Here is a 20,202-nt window from a genome sequence, read left to right as displayed (position 1 = left end):
AGAAACATTATAATAACTAGCTGGTCTTCACAGCTGGTAAAAATGATCATGATCAATGTTTTTTATAAAGATGATCACAAGATCATTCTAAATACAGCAATAATGTCTGGACCAAAAAAAAAATCACTTTTCCTTCCTACAACTACCTGCTACTTGATTTCAGGAAGAGTAAATAACTACTTTCATGGAAATGAAAACACTAGTTTATTCAGCTACTGAAATTCTGGAGACGTGTAAATAAGGAACTTAATCATTGAAACTCAGTTGCCCATAAATTTAACCAGGAATAAGAGAGAAGATAAATATCAGCATTTTCATCCTCCATTCAAGTATTTAGGCATACTGAGAGACACAGTGTCTTCTAACCAACTCACACCACTATGAGGAGGTGTTACAATTCTCCCTGTACTAATGAAGAAAAATCAAGTGCAAGGTAAAGGATTTGCAGAGGCAATGGACAATGCCAGGGCTGTAGCTCAATGCTACAAGTTTTCCATCATGGATATCAAAGCCTTAGCTGTCACATATAGTTAGAAAATAATTTAAACAGAAATGTAACTCTGTCGTAATTCCAGAAATGACTACATTGGCAAACAGAACTTACTTTTTAACAACAAACTTGATTTTATTACTGCCACGAACAATCCTTTCAAGTCGTGGAATTCCAAACCAGGTAGGGCTTCGAAAGGGAATTCCCTCTGGCAAGCCTTCTACGTAAAGGAACTCAGGATTTGACTCAAACACAGGGTATGGTACTTTTACTGCCTCTGTGAGTCCAAGAGCTTGAGCTGAAATTGTAAAAAAAAAACAAAAAAAAACACATAACTTATAGAAGGTAAAATTTTACAATCTCTTATTTTTGTCTGACAGCATTCTTTTTATTGAGGTATAATTTGACATATAACATTGTATTAGTTTCAGGTGCACAATATAACAGTACAGTATTTGTAAATACCGCAAAATGATCACAATTAATCCAGTTAACATCCAGGCGTTCTCAAATATGTTATGCAAAAGTTCCCTACAATCTACTACTATCCATTTAACATGAAGGCACTTTACTTAGTATATTGTACAAACCTGAAGAAGAAGCCTAAAAAATAAGTACTTTTCAGGTGAACACTTTAGCACTTCAAATCAAAAGGACAGTTATATTAATAGTCAAAATTATCTCTGTGCTCTGGGCAGAATGAACTAGTCATTCCACACTGAAACGGCTTGTACCCTGCCTTTGTGTTATCGCCTAGATGCAAGTTTGCTGTTTAAATAACAAGGTGCATATGATGTATATAAGCAGAACTCAAGTTAGAGATCTGAGGTAGAGTAATTAAGATTCCTGATCTAGGACACAAATGCCAATACCAGGTATCAGAACGACAGATGGGACGGCCCAGGGAATACTCTATCACTCCCACTCCTTACTTCCTTCTCCATGACAGACACACCCAATCAACTGAAACACTTGCTGAGCCTCCTCAGAATCCTTCTCAAGACAGCGCTCCAGGAAACCGCTGTCAACAAATCTAAGTTGAAACAAATGGTGAAACCTATTGGCCATTCGGTGTTAGCCAGAGTAGAAGTACAGACAGTGGAACTGAGACTTAGCCCAACTCCTCCCTTGCTCTCCCATTTTGACACATGAGAAAACTGAATCCAAGAGAATTACAGTAACTTGTTCAGTTTCAGTAGCGAGTTTAGAAGCAGAAATAAACTAAAATTACTGAATTTTAGTAATTCTGGGACCCTCCTTCTTTAGGCCCTGAACTGCTATAATTCATTCAGAACACTGCCTTTCATTTGTTTTTAAATTAAGACATAATCACTGAGTTTCACTTACCAAATTTCAAATTAAAAATCTCCTCTACTTGCTTCCGTAGCTTGGTAATTCTGACATTCCAATCTTCTTTGACTAGAGCAAAAATAAATCTATTAACAATGCCCCTTTTTGGTTCTGACACAAAATTAGATTAATGCCATTCTTTCCAGTGATGCTCTTTTTAAAAAATTGAGCTGTGTTTGACATATAACACTGTATTCGTATTTGGTGTACAATTCAGTGATGCTCTTCATTCAGTTTTGTTTAAAAACAAAAACTCTGGGTCTTAAGAAAAACAATGATTTCCTGCATTTGTCAACTATCAAAAGAACTGAGGGGGACAAAACTCAAATTTAAGTCCACAATGCAAATAAAAAACTTGTTTCTAGGACTGCTCTAAATGAGTGGTTTTCAGACACTCCTCCTTGGAGTCACACCAGGGAACCCTGTGAGGACTGGGAAGGACAGCTGTACAAGACTCCAGGCCTCCTGCACCAGGCTCAACCAACAGCTTCACTTGTCATTGCTTCCCATATAGGCATTCCTTGTTTCATTGAACACATGTGTGTCTACAAATCCACATAAAACAAAACCTTACTAACCACAGCAAGAAATAAATGGTAAAGAAATGGAAATAAATGATAGAAATAAATGTTAAAGAAATTAGAAGTTGTCATTCAACACTTCTCTCATCTACAATCTGGTTTATTTCCTTAGAAACATGGGCATTTATAAGACAACCATTCCTTTTAAATGTAACATTAAGAAAAAAAGTCATTATAAAAGATACATAGGATGTCACTGTGACAGATAACCAGGGCTTGTTGGACAAGGTTGAGGATGAAAAGGACGGATTTGGGGGGCAATGAAGGATGGTTAGAGGCACTGGATGAGGAAAGGTGGTAAACGAGAGTCCAAGAAAGGAAAAAGGGCAGAGTGCAAGAATCACATTTTGTGTGAAAGTCAATGTTTGCTGACAAAGGCAGTGGGAGGAAGATGTTGGAGTTCTGAAAATATTATCAAAAGTTGATGGCTTCAGAAAGTCTTAACGTTTCTTTTACTGTAAAAGAACTTGAAAAGTTTTACTTTATTTATTTATTAAATTTTTTATCTTTATTGATTTTTTAGGGAGAGAGAGGGGGGGAGATAAAGCATCGATGAGAGAGAACATCGATTGGCCACTTCTTGCATGCTTCCCACTAGGGATCCGGTCCACAACCTGGGCATGTGCCCTGACCGGGAATCGAACCAGTGACCTCTTGGTGCATGGCTCAATGCTCAACCACTGAGCCACACCGGGTGGGCAAAAAGCTTTACTTTAAAAGAAAACCTAGCATCTCAAGGATTTAACACAGTAGTTCAACCATTTCAGCCAGAGTAACTCTGGTATAAACCAAATCTGAATCATTATTATAAAGACATCTAGCCTCTCCTTCTCCAAGATAAAGAGCTTCTGTTAACTTGTTGCTCGGTCACCCCTTCTGCCTCATCCCACACTTCCTTCTGTGGTGTTTGCTACTCTAATACAAAAGATCTCTGATGACTCCTCACAATAGTAAAGTAGCACCTTATCATTTTTCCCATTCAAAGCTCAATTATCTGACTAGCTCAACAACGGTCTCACAGTTGACATATATCTTTTATCAAACTGAGGGCAAAGTGCACCCACAGTGTATTTAAGCCTACAACTGTTACCTAATCCCAGGTATGCCAAGAACTAAAAAAACATTGCTAATGGCAATAGTGACTAACAAAATTCTTCTGTGTGTAGTCTATGACTTGAGTTAGCAAACGACTAATGGCTGGTTCACTGGCAGACCACGTTAAAATTTTGTTGAAATGAAGACTGATTTCTTTCTAAAATCTATGACTGACAGGAGGCCAAATACTGTAAATGATTCAGAGAATCAAGATTCTTTTGATAACAGGCCTTAAATTATCTATGCTAGAAGACAGCAGATCAAGTACTGCTGAAAAATGATATTATTCAATCCTTGGAGTAACATCTGTGGTGCCTGTATATCCTTTCAATGATACATTTTTAACATTCTCAGTTCGCAGCTGTGACCACATTGATCACAACCTTGAATTGAGGTCTGTCTTGAGAAATGAGCGCTCATACAAAGATTTCCATCATATTCTGGCTCATCGATATTAAAGTTCTGCCTTTGGGAATAATTTTTTCCTATTACTTCCCTTAGTAAAGTCTGAGTCACCTCCAATCTTCAACTCACCATTAATAATACTTTGCTTCGTTGCCTAAATCAAAAGCATGCTGGCCCAGCTGGTGTGGCTCAGTGGTTGAGCATCGACCCATGCACCAAGAGGTCGCCAGTTCGATTCCGGTCAGGGCACATGCCCAGGTTGTGGGCCAAGTCCCCAGTAGGGGGCGTGCAGGAGGAGGCCGATCAATGTTCTCATCAATGTTTTTTTTTTTTTAATCCTCATTTAATCCTGAGCCAACCTGGCCAGGGCTCTCATCAATGTTTTTATCTGTCTCCCTCTCCCTTCCTCTTTCTCTAAAATCAATAAAGAAAAAAAAAAACATGCTGAGGAGATTGCTGTGCTGATTTTAAACTTTAAAAGATGCTCAACCTGCCCCGGCTCAGCGGTTGGAGCGTAGCCTGCGGTCCAGAGAGAACTGAGTTCGGTACCCGCTAAGAGCACATACCTCGGTTGCAGTTTGTCCCCAGCCCCGGTTGGGGTCGTGTGGATGGCGACCACTCGATGTGTCTCTCTCATATCGATGTTTCTCTCTCTCTCTTCCTCTCTCTCCCTCCCACTCTATCTGAACAAAAAATGAAAAAATGTCCTCAGGTGAGTATAAAAAAAAAAAAGATGCTCAACCTAATTGTTAAGCATTTGATTATATCTTCTCCCCTGCAGGATTCCTGGTACAGGATAATTTTGTTTCCCTAGTTCAATATCTCTCAACCACTTTTCATGCCATGACAAACACAAAATTATTCCATCTATTTGGCACACTGGCTGAACTTCACCAGTTACCCATGGTACCCTATGAACTGAAAGGTAAGTACAAATAACCTCATCTTGTATAATAGTTCAGCTTAGTATTTACTGCACAAATTTAGAAACAACCATTGGTTACTGGCAACAAAAGTCCCTAAGGTTGTAAAAGATATACAAGTTGTGGTCACTTTTCTGACACTATGCAATGGTAAACAAAAAGATGGGAAAGAAAGAAAAGCTGATTTACAGCTCAAATAAAAAAATAAAACCATTCACACAACTGAGACTGAGACTTCATAGTTCCTTCTTTGGGTCAGTGCAGCTGCTGGAATTACAGTATTTGGCATTTAAAAAACAGGGTTTGGCCTGGCTGGTGTTGCTCTGGTTAGAGCACTCCCTCCCTGCCCCCCACCCCAAGGGCCATAGGTTCAATTCCTGGTCATGGGCATGTACCTGGATTGCAGCTTCCACCCCTGGCACCAGTTGAGGCTCGTTTGGGACGCAACCAATTGACGTCTCTCTCTCACACAGATGTTTCTCTCTCTCTCTCCCTCCCTGCCTTCCTCCCCCTTTCTTCTACTCTCCAAAAATCAATGGAAAAAATATCCTCAGGTGCCCTGGCCAGTTTGGCTCAGCAGTTAGAGTTTGGGCCCTTGGACCAAAGAGTCATGGGTTCGTTTCCAGTCAACGGCACGTACCTCCATTGCGGTTCGGCCCTGGCCCTGGTCGGGGTCGTGTGGGAGGCAGCCAATCGATGTGTCTCTCTCACATCAATGATTCTTTCTCTCTCTTTCAAAAAAAAAAAAAATCCTCAGGTGAGGATTAACAAAAACAAAACAAACAAAAGGGGGTGTCTAGCCCTGGCCAGTGCAGCTCTGTCCTGTACATCAAAAGGTGGTGGATTCGATCCCTAGTCAGGGTGCGTATGGGAGGCAACTGATCAATGCCACTCACTCCCCCCACCCTTTTTCCTCTCTCTAAAAATCAATGAAAAGCATATCCTTGGGTAAGAAAAATAATTAAAAGACAGTGGGTGTAAATAAGGATTAAGGTCTAAATCTACATGATCTGCATGGCCTGAAACATCAGCCACATTTGGCAATGGAGCACTTGAGACATGGCTACTTGAATTAATACAGAATGTAAAACACATATGGGCATTTAAAATAGAATATAAATATATGAAATGAAAAATGTAAACTCTTCATTATGTGTCTTTTATATTGATTACAAGTTGAAACATAGATTTGGTTAGAAATTTGAAATGACATATGTGACCTGTATTTGTGACACACAGTTCATTTCTACTGAACACCAATGATCTAAATTCAAAGCTCAAGTTTTCTCAAATTGCTTATATTCATATTGATAAATCAAGTTGTGCCTGTATTAAGCTTTCTCAAAATATATTTTGCGAGAAAGAATAATTCAATTTCTTTAAAGGCTTTTTTAAGAACTTAAAACCAACTGATCGCCCTGGCCGGTTTGGTTCAGCGGTTAGAGCGTCGGCCTGCGGTCCAGAGAGACCCGGGTTCGGTTCCCGCTAAGGGCACGCACCTCGGTTGCAGTTTGTCCCCGGCCCTGGTTGGTTGTGCGGGTGGCAGCCACTCGATGTGTTCCTTTCACATCGATGTTTCTCTCTCTCTCTGTTCCTCTCTCTCCCTCCCACTCTATCTGTACAAAAAATGGAAAAATGTCCTCAGGTGAGGATAAAAACAAAACAAAACAAAACAAAACAAAAAAAACAAACCAACTGATCTACTAAACTTTTTTTTTTTTTTTTTTTACAATTTATTTCTTTTTATTGATCGATTTTGAGAGAGAGAGAAGGAAGGAAAAAGAGATCAATTTGTTGTTCCATTTGTTTTATTTAAAACAAATATTTTTTATCCTCACCCGAGGACATTTTTCTTCTTTTTTAAATCCTCACCTGAGGACATTTTTCCATTTTTTGTTCAGATAGAGTGGGAGAAAGAGAGAGAGAGAGAGAAACATCGATGTGAAAGGGACACATCGAGTGGTTGCCACCCGCACGACCCAATCAGGGCCGGGGACAAACTGCAACCGAGGTACATGCCATTAGAGGGAACCGAACCCAGGTCTCTCTGGACCGCAGGCCGATGCTCTAACCGCTGAGCAAAACTGGCCAGGGCCCGAAGACATTGCATTTATCTTCAGACAGAGCGGGAGAGAGAGAGAAAGAGGAAGAAAAAGAGAGAGAAACATCGATGTGAGAGAGACACATCGACTAGCTGCCACCCCAAGACCCCAACCAGGACTGGGGACAAACTGCAACTGAGGTACATGCCCTTAGCGGGAACCGAACCCAGGACTCTCTGGTCCGTGGGCCAATGCTCTGTTGAGCCAAATCGGCCAAGGCTGTTGTTCCATTTATTTATGCATTCATTGGTTCTTCTTGTATGTGCCTGAGCGGGGATCGAACCCACAATCCTGGCATATTGGAACGATGGTCCAACCAACTGTGTTACCAGGCTAGGACTAACAAGCTTTTAGAAAAGGAATTCACAATTATTTTACCTGGTGTATTTGTTCTTGGCTGAGTAACTTCAGTAGTACTATGAGTCAGAAGTTCTGGTCTATAAAAATACAGCTGATATTAGTAACAGAGCATTTAGGAATGCCTTAAAAGTCTTCCCCACACATCTACATTGTCATTGATTTTCAATATGGTTCATTCTGCCTTTTTGTGTAGTGAAAAATATCTTTCTGGTGACTCTGAATTCTTTTGAAAATAGAAAGACAGATTCAGGTGGGATCACCTGTATGTTCTCAAAGGCATTTTAAGCTTAAATGCATAAAACAGTCAGTCACCTTTCCCTCAACCAGCTCAATCTTCTGTTTCTAAACCTCAGATATACTATACCATAATACATATATACATAATACAGCTGGAAATATCTAGTTATGTTACCCTAAAGTTACCTTTCCCTTATACTGTTAGTCCCAACAAACACACACAAATGCAAAACCCCCAAACAGTAAGCAAGGATTAGAGTCTACTCCCACCACAACCCTTCTGTATTAAAGACAGGCCTTCCATTCACACTCCCTGATTCCAAAATTACCCATTCTGCTATCTTTTGAACCCAAGTCAAAGAAAGCATTTCTAAAATGCAAATCCAAATTATTTTAAGATTAATCAGCATTAACGGTATTTAATTACTCTACTAATTGTACAAGACACAAGGCCTTCCCTCCATGTGGCTACCTCAGTCTGCCTATCATGCTATGCCCGTAAGGCACTAAAACTCACTCCAGAATGCTGTCGTTATGTACATTTGATACCTCCCTGCCCCCCACCTGTATTATTTCCTTTATTTGAAACACCTTTTCTCCAATCTCTATGTACAACTAACCAATCCATACGATACCCCTTGTCTTCTCCCCCAAAGTGCATAGTGACACTTAACTGCATTGATGTCTGTAACAAGCCTTCCAAAGACAAGGCTCCTGTCATACCCAATTTTGTACAGCAGGTGACTGGTACTAAATAAACATTTGCTCAATAAATGAATCTAAATGTAACATCTTAGTTCTGAATCCTAGAATAAGTCCAACTGAGAGAGGCAAACAAAAGGTCCATTTTCATTAATCTTTAAAACATTAAATCTGTTTTTGCAGATTATAATCTTACCTTTTAATGACAAATTTAATTCGATTGCCCACTTGAATAATTTTTTCCAGCCTTGGGATCCCATACCACGAAGGACTTCTAAAAGGAATGTTTTCTGGTAATCCTTCCACGTAGAGATCGTTAGGATGTGCCTCAAACTTCTGGTAAGGGACAGCCTTGGCTTCAGTGCTCCCCAAGGCTTCAGCTTCACACACACACACACAAAAACAAGCAATTCAGGAGACTAAGTTTCTGCTGTAATCATATTTTGGTACAATCCAAAGCAATGTACACGTTAACTTTTTAAAAAGCCAAGTACGTTCTGGAAACATACATTAACTACAAAATAAACGAAACACAGCAAATGTAAGGGTAAAGGGCCACTGTCAAGGATGACTTGTGGTGGACTTAACATTTCCTGATTCTAAGACCATCTTAATAACACGAAGATCTTACGAAAATTTTTTCTGTATACTTTGGGAAGATATTAGAAAATAATGACACAATAAAGAACATAACTACTACTTTTTCAAATATTTGAAGACAAGACATCTGCAACTTTTGAGTGTAATCCTCCTCTTACTGGCTCTTGCAACTGTGAGATTAACTTATTGCAACTGTGCAATTACCTTCTTTACCCTTTAAACATCATGACTGTGCCATTTTACAAGAATGCAAAGAATTCATGAAATATGCCCTGGTTGATTTGGCTCAGTGGTTGGAACGTTGGCCTGCGGAACAGAGTTCCAGGTTCAGTTCCCAATAGGGGCACGTACAGAAAAACAAAAAGAATTCATGAAATAGGAAATAAAAAATAGTAAGTGGACTGGTTTAGATTAAAAAAGACATATCAACTAAAGTTAATGCATGAAATTTGTTCAGATCCACACTCAAAGCAAAAACTTTAAAGATACTTTCTGGATGAAAGAGGGAACTAAATGAAAGACCAGAATAAGAGTGGATACAAAGAAATAGTTAATCCTGTCATATGATAATGACATTGTGCTTATGGAAGAAACTGTCAACACTGTTCATGGATGCACACTAAATAAGTAAGATGACACAACACCTATGATTTTACTTATAATAGTCCTACAAAGGAAAAAAGAAGAAAATATAAAAGATAAAAAAATGTGGAAAAATCATAATGGTTGCCGAATATGAAAATGGGTGTATTTTTCTACTTTTGAACAGATGTAGAATTGAAATTTTAAAATGTAAAAAAACGAAAGGTCCAAATCCTGCTCTGAAACCACATCCAAACAGAGTTGTTTTAAAAATTTTTTTTTCTTTATTAATGTTAGAGAGAAAGGAAGGGAGAGGGAGAGAGAAACATCGATGAGAGAGAACATCGATTGGCTGCCTCTTGCATGCACCCCACCGGGGATTTGGCCCACAACCTGGGCATGTGCCCTGACTGGGAATTGAACTGGGACCTCTTGGTGCACGGGTCGACGCTCAACCACTGAGACACATGGGCTGGGCAAAACAGAGCTTTTTTAAAATTTTTATCCTCACCAGAGAACATTTTTCCATTTTTTGTTCAGATAGAGTGGGAGGGAGAGAGAGAGAGAGAGAGAAACATCGATGCGAAAGGGACACATCGAGTGGTTGCTACCCGCATGACCCAACCAGGGCTGGGGACAAACTGCAACCAAGGTACATGCCCTTTAGTGGGAACCAAACATCGGTCTCTCTGGACCACAGGCCGACGCTCTACCTGCTGAGCCAAACTGGCCAGGGCCAAAACAGAGTTTTAATAAAAGAGTCAAACAAAGTTCTGGTCAAGATGATGGCGTAGGTAAAAATGGTACTCCCCTCCTCCCATAACCACATCAAAACTACAACTAGCCCGACCAGTGTGGCTCAGTGGATTGAGCATCCTCCCTTGGACTGAGAGGTCCTGGTTTTTGCCCCGGTAAGGACGCATGCCTGGGTTGCAGGCTTGATCCCCAGTAGGGGACATGCAGGAAAACAGCCAATCTATGTTTCTCACATCGATATTTCTCTTTCCCCCTTCCTCTCTCTCTCAGTAAAAAATCAATAAAACATATTTAAAAATCAGGATATCTTAGCTATGAAGGTCCTCCCTAAGGAGCAAGGGGTCTCTGACCCATATCAGGCCCCCAGCTCAGGCTTCCAGTGCCAAGAAGAGAAGTCCCCGTAACTTCTGGCTGTAAAAACCAGTGGAGATTGAGGCTGAGGCTGCAGGAGCCCCAGGTAGTTTCTTATAAAGGACCTTACTATGACCCCCTCCCTCCAGGCTCTAGCATGGGAAGGCAGTTTGAAAGGTACCAGAGACATATGGGGAAGAACTGAGTTGTCTGGCATCCAAGCGAGAGCTAGAGAGGCAGCTTTCAACCGGACAGACGTGCTGGTGGAGGCCATTGTTTTTTTGGTGAGCCCTTCCCCCACAGGGCAGGCAGAGTGACACCATATCTGGGACTCCAGCAACCTGGCTCACACTGTTTGCCCCACCCTGGTGATTCCTGGAGACCCTGCCCCATCCAACTTTTAGGCCTACCCATGGTGTTTCCAGAGGCTTTACCATAGGACTGGCCTGTCTTGCCTCCTGCTTCAGATTTTCCTAAATTCTCTCAAACAGCATCTTGCCTCAGTGAGCCCCATACCTCTAGCTAACTGGCCCCAGGCGTGGCAATAGAAACAGCCAGCCTTGGTTCACAGCTTGGCTTTGTAGCTATCTGCTGATTGCTTTGTAGCTTATACCTGATGGTCAAAGGTAGAACACAGGCCGTGGCTGACCTTGCCCCAGAGCCAGCACACCCAGTGGACAGCTTCAGACCACATCACAACGCCACCACCCAACCACCTTCACAAGTGACACAGTCAAGGAGTGGACTCAGTGGGTACCAGAGCCCTGCTGAAGTAAGTCTTGCTCTGTGTGGGGGGGCCCCTGCACAGCTGATCCTCCAAGGCAATCAGAGGCCAGTGGTTAGTGGGCACAGCCAGTCCTTGCAACTGATCAGCCTGAGTAAATCCCTCCCATTGACATGCCAACAGCAATCAAGACTCAATTACAACAGAAGGGTGGACAGTCCACACGAGGGGTGTACCTCAAGGGCCCAGCTGGGGTGACCAGAGAGGCTGTGCCATAGGACTCTAGAGGACACCTATTACAATAGGTGATTCTACGAAGCCTAGGAGTAGTAGCAACTCTGCCTAATACACAGAAACAAACACAAGGAGGCAGCCAAAATGAGGAGACAAGAAAACATGTCCCAAATGAAAGAACAGAACAAAACTCCAGGAAAAGAACTAAACAAAACGAAGATAAGCAATCTAACAGATGCACAGTTCAAAACATTGGTTATAAGGACACTCAATAAACTTGGTGAAAACCTCAAGAGCATAAAAAAGGACCAGTCAGAAATGAAGGCGGCACTAACTGAAATAAAGAATAATTTACAGGGAATCAATAGTAGAGTAGGTGAAGCCAAGAAGCAACCCATCGATTTGGAATATAAGAAGCAAAAATAACACCCAATTGGAACAAAGAATCCCCCAAAATGAGGATAGTGTAAGAAGCCTCTGAGACAACTTCAAGCGTACCAACATGTGCATAATGAGGGTGCCAGAGGAGGAGAGAGCAAGAAATTGAAAACCTATTTCAAAAAATAATGACAGAAAACTTCCTTAACTTGGTGAAGGAAATAGACATACAAGTCCAGGAAGCGCAGAAGAGTCTCAAACAAGATGAACCCAAAGAGATCCACACCAAGACACATCATCATCAAAATGCAAAAGTTAAAGACAAAGCCCTGGCCGGTTTGACTCAGAGGTTAGAGCATTGGCCTGCAGTCCAGAGAGACCTGGGTTCGGTTCCCGCTAAGGGCACGTACCTCGGTTGCAGTTTGTTCCCAGCCCTGGTTGGGTCGTGTGGGTGGCAGCAATTCGATGTGTCCCTTTCATGTTGATGTTTCTGTCTCTCTCTCTCTCCTTCCCACTGTATCTGAACAAAATATGGAAAAATGTCCTTGGGTGAGGAAATAAATAAATAAATAAATAAATAAATGAATGAATGAATGAATGAATGAATGAATGAATGTCAAAGAGAGAAGCCTGGCCGGTGTGGCTCAGTGGATGAGCGTCAATCCATGCACCAAGAGGTTGCTGGTTAGATTCCTGGTCAGGGCACATGCCCAGGTTGTGGGCCCAACCCCCCAGGGGCCAATCGATGTTCTTTCTCATCGATGTTTCTGTCTCTGTTTCCCCTCTCCAAAAGCAATAAAGAAAATAAATAAATAAAGACAAAGAGAGTAGCTTAAAAGCAGCAAGAGAAATCAGTTCCCTATAAGGGAGCTCCCATAAGAATGTCATCTAATTTCTCAAAAGAAACTTTGCAGACAAGAAAGAAGTGGCAAGAGATATTCAAAGTGATGAAAAACAACGACCTAAAACCAAGATTACTCTATCCTGCAAAGCAATCATTTAGAATCAGTGGATATATAAAAAGTTTCCCAGACAAGAGAAAGTTAAAGGAGTTCACCACCACCAAACCAGTATTATATGAAATGTTGACAGGTCTTCTTGAAGAAGAAAAAAAATATGAACAAGAAAATGGCAATAAATAAGTATCTATCAACAATTGAATCTACAAACAAAATGACGAAGCAGAACACAAACAGACTCATAGATAAATAGAACGTTTTGTTGGTTGCCGGATGGGAGAGGGCTGGGGGGCTGGGTGAAAAACATGAAGGAATTAAGAAGTACAAACTGGTTGGTAGACTGAGGAACCTCAAAGGGAAGGTGGGTGGTAGGACAGGAAGAGATAAACCAAAGAACTTCTATGCATATATGTATAACCAATGGACACAGACAGTAGTATGGGGAAGGCAGGAGGGGGTGGAAGAGGGGAGGATGGCATCAATGGGGGGGGGGGGGGGGAAGAGGACAGCTGTAATATATTCAACAATAAAGATAAGTTTAGAAAAGAAAAAAAAAAGTTTTTAAAAAATTATTTAAAAAAAGAGTCAAACCCTGGCCATTTAGCTCAATGGTTAGAGCGTCGGTCCGCAGACCAATGAGTCCTGGGTTCAATTACGGTCAAGGGCACATACCTTGGTTGCTGTTCATCCCCAGAACTGGTGGGGTCGTACAGGAGGCAACCTGCAGATGTGGCTCTATCACATCAATGTTTCTCTCTCTATCCCCTCTCTCCCTCCCTCATATGATAATTAGTAGAAAAATAGCCTCATGTGAAGGAAAAAAAAAAAAAGAGTGAAACAATTTACACAATATCAGCATATACAGGTTTCCCTTGGTATTCTGTATGGTATTTTTAAATATTCTACAATATGATGGTTTAACTGTGTTATCCTGAAAAATTAATTTGCACCCTGGCCGGTTTGGCTCAGCGGTTGGAGCATTGGCCAGCAGTCTGGAGAGACCCGGGTTCAGTTCTCACTAGGGGTGCATACCTCGGTTGCAGTTTGTCCCCAGGCCTGGTTGGGTCGTGTGGGTGGCAACCACTTGATGTGTCCCTTTCACGTCGATGTTTCTCTCTCTCTCTTTCCCTCCTACTCTATCTGAACAAAATGTCAAAAAACGTCCTCGGGTGAGGATTAAAAAAATAAAAATTTAAAAAATTTAAAAAGTAAATAAAATATAAAAAAAAAATTAATTTGCAATTCTTTGATTCTTAGATTGACTTTTCTCTCAAATTTAAAGGCCTTCCATCTGAAATTGTTGCCTTCACTTCACCAGCATCAAATCTGAAGAGCCCAAGTAAAAGATCTCTTTGATATATATAAGAAATGTATATTTGAAAAACCACATACAATGTAATGAAGATCATAGCTATTAAAAGAAACATTCCCTTTAAAAAACATGGTCATCTTGGTTGGTTTGCCCAGAGGTTGGAGCACTGGCATGCGGAACAAAGGGTCACAGAGTAAATTCCTGGGCATGGTTGGGGTTGTGGGAGAGACAACCAATTGATGTGTCTCTCTCACATGGATGTTTCTCTCTCCCTTCCTCCCTCTCTCCTTCCCACTCTGCCTGGAAATCAATGGAAAAAATACCTTGGGTGAGAATTACAAAAAAAAAAAGTCTTAGAAATACAGTTTTTTTTGTGTGTGTTCTTTTTTAATGTTTTTATTGTCTGGCTGGTGTGGCTTAGTGGTTGGGCGTCAACGCATGTACCAAGAGGTCAACCTGGTTAGGGCACATGCCCAGGTTTCGGGCCCAATCCCCAGCAAGGGGCATGCAGAAGGCAGCCAATCAATGTTCTCTCTCATCAATGTTTCTATCCCTCTCCCTCTCCCTTCCTCTCTCTCTAAAATCAATAAAGAAAAAAAATTTTTGTAATGTTTTTATTGATTTTTTTTTAGAGAGAAAGGAAGGGAGATAGAAACATCAAGATGAGAGAACAATATCAATAGGCTGCCTCCTGCATGCCCCCTACTGGGGATTGAGCCCACAACTCTGGCATGTGCCTTGACCAGGAATCAAACCAGGACCACTCAGTCCATGAGATGACACTCAATCCACTGAGCAACACCAGCTGGGCAATATAGTTTTTAAAGTGGTGAAGATATTTTTATTTATTGTTCATCAGCTGATTTTGATAGAGTAAGAGGAGATACATTATCACTAAGATTCTATATTTGTGTTGGGTAATTAGGATATTGAAGAGGAAGGAAATATTCTAAAGATTTTTTTTTTTTTTTTTTTAATCCTCACCGGAGGACATTTTTCCATTTTTTGTTCAGGTAGAGTGGGAGGGAGAGAGAGAGAAACATCGATGTGAAAGGAACACATCGAGTGGCTGCCACCCGCACAACCGACCAGGGCTGGGGACAAACTGCAACCGAGGCTCGCGCCCTTAGCGGGAACCGAACCCGGGTCTCTCAGGACCGCAGGCCGACGCTCTAACCGCTGAGCCAAACCGGCCAGGGCTGAAGATTTTTTGATGCATAAAATTCTCAGGGAGTCCTGTCTCGCGTTTGATTCTAGTCAAGGTCACAGGTTCAATCCCTGGCCCTGGTTGGGGTTGTGGAGGAAGCAACCAATTGATGTGTCTCTCTCACTTCTCTCTCCCATCATCCCTTCCTTCCACTCTATCAAAAAAATCTATGGAAAATATCCTCAGTGAGGATTAACCATAAAAAATTTTTTTCTCAGGGAGTTAAATAGTATAATGAGCTCAGCTAGTGTGGCTCAGTGGATTGAGCTTCATCCAATAGACTTGAGAGGTCCCAGTTCGATTACTAGTCAGGGCACATGCCCAGGTTTCAGGCTCAATCCCCAGTAGGGCACATGCAGGAGGGAGCTGTTTGATGTTTCTTTCTCACATCAATGTCTCTCTCTTTAAAAAAATCAACTGAAGCCCTGGCCAGTTTGGCTCAGCGGTTAGAGCGTCAGCCTGCGGTCCGGAGAGACCCAGGTTCAGTTCCCGCTAAGGGCACGTACTTCGGTTGCAGTTTGTCCCCAGCCCTGGTTGGTCGTGCGGGTGGCAGCCACTCGATGTGTCCCTTCACGTCGATGTTTCTCACTCTCTCTCCCTCCCATTCTATCTGTACAAAAAATGGAAAAATATCCTCGGGTGAGGATAAAAAAAAAAATCAATTGAAGAAAACAGTATAACGAGTAAAAGGCAAGTACATGGATTCTGCAAACACCACATAATTAGTGACCTCAGTTTGCAGCTGCCATTTGAGTTGCACCTAAAAATTGGTTTATCGCGACTTTGAGGCCCAGTGCCATGCACCCCTCTTGGTAACCACAGGACAAACAAGAATCCCCACCCAGGAGACTTGGCTTTTTTTTGTGGTGAAACTCAAATGGTTTATTTCATAAAAGAAGGAGAACCACCGCGGTGCTTGGGAGTCTCTGTCCTAACCATACACACTGCTCTCCATTGCTGTCTTCCATGCCCATGATAGCTGCAGTTCTTCTGTGCTTCGGTCTTTTCAGTGTTATAATTTAGTGAGGCACAATGTATGCTATGTGATGGAAAGGCTTTAAAGACACTGACCCATTCAGTAAATATTTGTTGATCACCTGACCAAGCACCAAGGACAGTTCTACCAGTAAACAAGAGACAGGATCAAGGCAGTCATAGCACTGTTTTATAGTAAGAGGAAACAGACAACCATTAGTGTGCTTCGAGGAAAATGAAATCGTGATGCACGTATAGCATGATTAGTGGTTTATCCTAGACGGATACTCAGTGAAGACCTCTTCAGTGTGGCTACATTTAAATTGAGATATAGCCCGGCCGGTGCGGCTCAGTGGATTGAGCTACGTCCCATGGACTAAGAGGTACCCAGGGTCAGGACACATGCCCGGGTTGTGGGCTCAATTCCCAGTAGGAGGCATGCAGGAGGCAGCCGATTGATGTTTCTCTCTCTCTCACACTAACGTTTCTATCTCTTTCTCCCTTCCTTTCTCTCTAAAAAATAAGTAAAAACATATTTTTAAAAAATTTTTAATTGAGATGTAAATAAAAAGGATAGTCACTAAAAGACCTGATGTAAAAGCATTCCAGAAATAACACTAACAGTGCAACAGTCCCAAGGATGGTATGACCTTGGAAAAACAGAAAACAAGTAGATGGTCATTACAGCTGGTATGAACTGAGCAAGTGGGATGGGGAATGAGGAAACATTAAAGGAAAGGCACAATGGCCACAATCAAGGACTGTGGAGTTTACTCCAAGTACAAAGGGAAGCCAAAGAGTTTATCAACAGGAAAGTGAGATGCTCGGTTTTGTTTTTTAATGAGATTAAAACTTGACCGCTTTGTGGCATTTTCTTTGAGTATGGTGATAGATCTCAATGAAGTAGAAAAGGGTATGGATTTGGTGTATATTTTAAATGTAGAGTTAGCAAGAGGTCTTGTGAAAATTTTTGAAAATCAAGAATAAATCCTAGAGAGTGTGGCTCGGACAGCTGGGTAAAGTGTGTGGTGCCCCGGGGTAGAGACTGCGAAAGGACATGTTGCAGAGGGAAATCGGGGTATTCAGAACGCGTGAAGTGTGAACGGGAACCAAACAGGTAGGTGAATATAAAAGTCTCGTGGTAAGGGAAGTTTTTAGGGCTAGGAACTTAATTTGAAAGTCATCAGAATATAGACAATATATTAGTGTTAAAATACGAGGTGAAGTGTGATTATTTTGAAGAAAACCTAGCAAGAAAAGAGAAAGAGGGCTCAGGATTGAGCTAGAGAACCACTCCCAAAACTTAAAGACGGAACAAAATGGAGGTGCCATCAAAAGAATAAAAATGACAGCCAATGAGAAAGAAAAAAAATCAAGAGTCAACAAGGTTCAAAATATCCAACTAAAATAGTTTTAAGAAAACAACAACAACTATGTTGCTTGGCCTGTGTGGGTCAATACATTGAGTGTCATCCCATGGACTGGGAGGTCCTGGTTTGATTCCTGGTCACGGCACATGCCTGGGTTTCAGGACTGATTCCCAGTATGGGGTGTGCAGGAGGCAACCTATTGATATTACACTCTCACATCGATGTTTCTCTCTCTCTCTTCTTTCCTCCCTCTCTAAAAAAAAAAAAAAAAAATCAATAAAAACATATTTAAAAAAACAACTATGTTGAATGTTGCTAAGAAGTAGGATAAAACAGGGGAGAGAGTGACTTTTACAAAACGTGTTGCAATGATAAACCAAATCTAAGTTTAAGTGTGTAGGGATATAAGCACAGCAAGCACAACAAACAAGATAACCACATCTTACATTTTCTGATAACCACCAGGGTGCCACATAGCACTCCAGTGATACCCTGCCACTGACTGTCTCCTTCATTCCAGAGAAACAAAATACATATTGTTAAAAGATCCCAAGATAAAATGATTCCAAAACTGTGAAAACCCCTATGCTGAATAACCTATACTGTATAAAAATATTCAACAGTAGCCCGGCCAATGTGGCTCAGTGGCTAAGCATCGACCCATGGCACCAAGAGGTCGCTGGTTTGATTCCCTGTCAGGGCACATGCTCAGGTTGTGGGTCCGATCCCCAATGGGAGGCGTGCAGGAGGCGGCCAATCGATGTTCTCTCTCATTGATGCTTCTCTCTCTCTCTCCCCCTCCCTCCCTCTCTTACATCAATAAAAAAAAATTATTTTAAAACAGAAAAATTCAACAGTAAAAAGTATCTGGGGGTTCCTTACACTATTCTCTCCCCTTCTATACGGGTTTAAAACTTTTCATAATAAATATATATTTGGAAACAACAGAGGAAAACTGGAATTAGTCATATTCATTGTATTTACTTTCTTAAAAGCAAAGTTTTTAAATTTATCTTTATTGTTCAAAGTATTACTGATGTCCCCGTTTTTCCCCAAAAAACCCCCTCCTCCCCACTCTCACCTTCCCCTCTGTCCGTTTCACCACACTATGGTTGTGTCCATCGGTTATGCATATATGCAAATTGTTCCGTAACATACTTTAGTTGGGGGAAAATACTACTTACCAAATTTTTTGCAGAAAAGCTGATCTACCATCTTTCGTAATTTAGTGATTCTGGCATACCACTCTTCCTTTACTGTAAGAATAACAAATATACAGATTTCCTATATATGATGGAATTAATATATTACAATTATGAAACAGGCAGTATTATTTTTCTATTCTGACTAAAATTATTCCTAAGATTTCAGAATGTACTTATTAACTAACAATGCTAACACTGAACAAAAAGAGCAAGAATAAAACAATGACAAAATGAAAATTGATAATTTAACAGTAATTTTACATGGGTACTCTAAAGTGTCATAATTAAAGCAGAAAACAGCACAATTTGGTTTACTCGAGAATAGCCAGCAGGAGATTTGCAATGATAAATTTAGGCATTTAAGACTACTGGCAATCATTCCATTACACAAACTCTAAATGATGCTAATTCTTTTTTTCCTCCCCTTTATTGATTTTTCCCCCCTTCTTTATTGATTTGAGAGAGAGAGGCAGGGGGAGAAGGGGGACAGAGAAAGAAAAATATAGAGGGAAAGAAATGTGCCCTGACCAGGGATCAAACCTGAAACCTTGGCATATCAGGATGATGCTCTAACCAACTGAGCTACCTGGCCAGGGCTCAAATTCTGTTTTATATACCCACCCCATTCGACTCCAGAGAAATAGCAACCAAGTGAACAAATCATGATTATATTTCTTTCAAAGTACATCTAACAAACAAATGATGATACTACCAGTTATATGCTTTAAGTATATCCTTTTTAAGTATATTCTGGGTATAATGATGACTGAATATTTAATATAGACTTGAGTATTAAATTATTCAATACTTTATGACAGATAATGTTTGCATCTCAAAAGTAGAACAGACATGCTTCTTTTAGTATTCTCAAAAATATGATGCTGATTTGTACTTATTCATAATGGGTTATTAAGAAGTATTAAATAATACTTTAATGTTATGTATATTTCTTCTTCTTCTTTTTTTTGTTAATCCTTACCCAAGGATATTTTTTCATTGATTCCCAGAGAGTAGGACAGAGGGAGGGAAGGAAGAAGAAAGGGAGGGAGAGAAGGAAGAGAGGGAGGGAGTGAAGGAGGGAGGGAGAGGAAAAGAGACAGAAACATGGACTGGGGGGGAGGGGGTCGAATATGCAACCCAGGTATGTGCCCTTGAGCGGAATCGAACTTGAGACCCTTCAGTCCACAGGCAAATGCTCTAACCGCTCAGCCAACTGGCCAGGGCGACATTGTGTTATTTCTTTTTTTTTTTTTTTTGATATTTTGTTCAGATAGAGTGGGAGGGACAGAGAGAGAGAGAAACAT

General features: G+C 40.9%; 1 protein-coding gene across 15 annotated transcripts in view; it reads right to left on the bottom strand.

The window, feature by feature from the left end:
• The window catches only part of GTF2I (general transcription factor IIi), a 115,797-nt gene that overhangs the window by 14,651 nt on the left and 80,944 nt on the right, over positions 1–20,202 (bottom strand). For all 15 annotated transcript variants that reach the window (XM_036280776.1, XM_036280777.1, XM_036280780.1 and 12 more), the window contains 5 exons: positions 18,878–18,949; positions 8,442–8,625; positions 7,325–7,383; positions 1,838–1,909; positions 605–788 (listed from right to left, as the gene is read on the bottom strand). In XM_036280776.1, the coding sequence (XP_036136669.1) occupies positions 605–788; positions 1,838–1,909; positions 7,325–7,383; positions 8,442–8,625; positions 18,878–18,949 (571 nt within the window). The remainder of the gene's footprint in view (positions 1–604; positions 789–1,837; positions 1,910–7,324; positions 7,384–8,441; positions 8,626–18,877; positions 18,950–20,202) is intronic.

This window comes from Molossus molossus, unplaced genomic scaffold, assembly GCF_014108415.1.
Source record: "Molossus molossus isolate mMolMol1 unplaced genomic scaffold, mMolMol1.p scaffold_m16_p_3, whole genome shotgun sequence".
NCBI classification, from domain to species: Eukaryota; Metazoa; Chordata; class Mammalia; order Chiroptera; family Molossidae; genus Molossus; species Molossus molossus.
The sequence above is the reverse complement of the archived record's forward strand: the minus strand, read 5'-3'. Positions and strand labels throughout refer to the sequence as shown.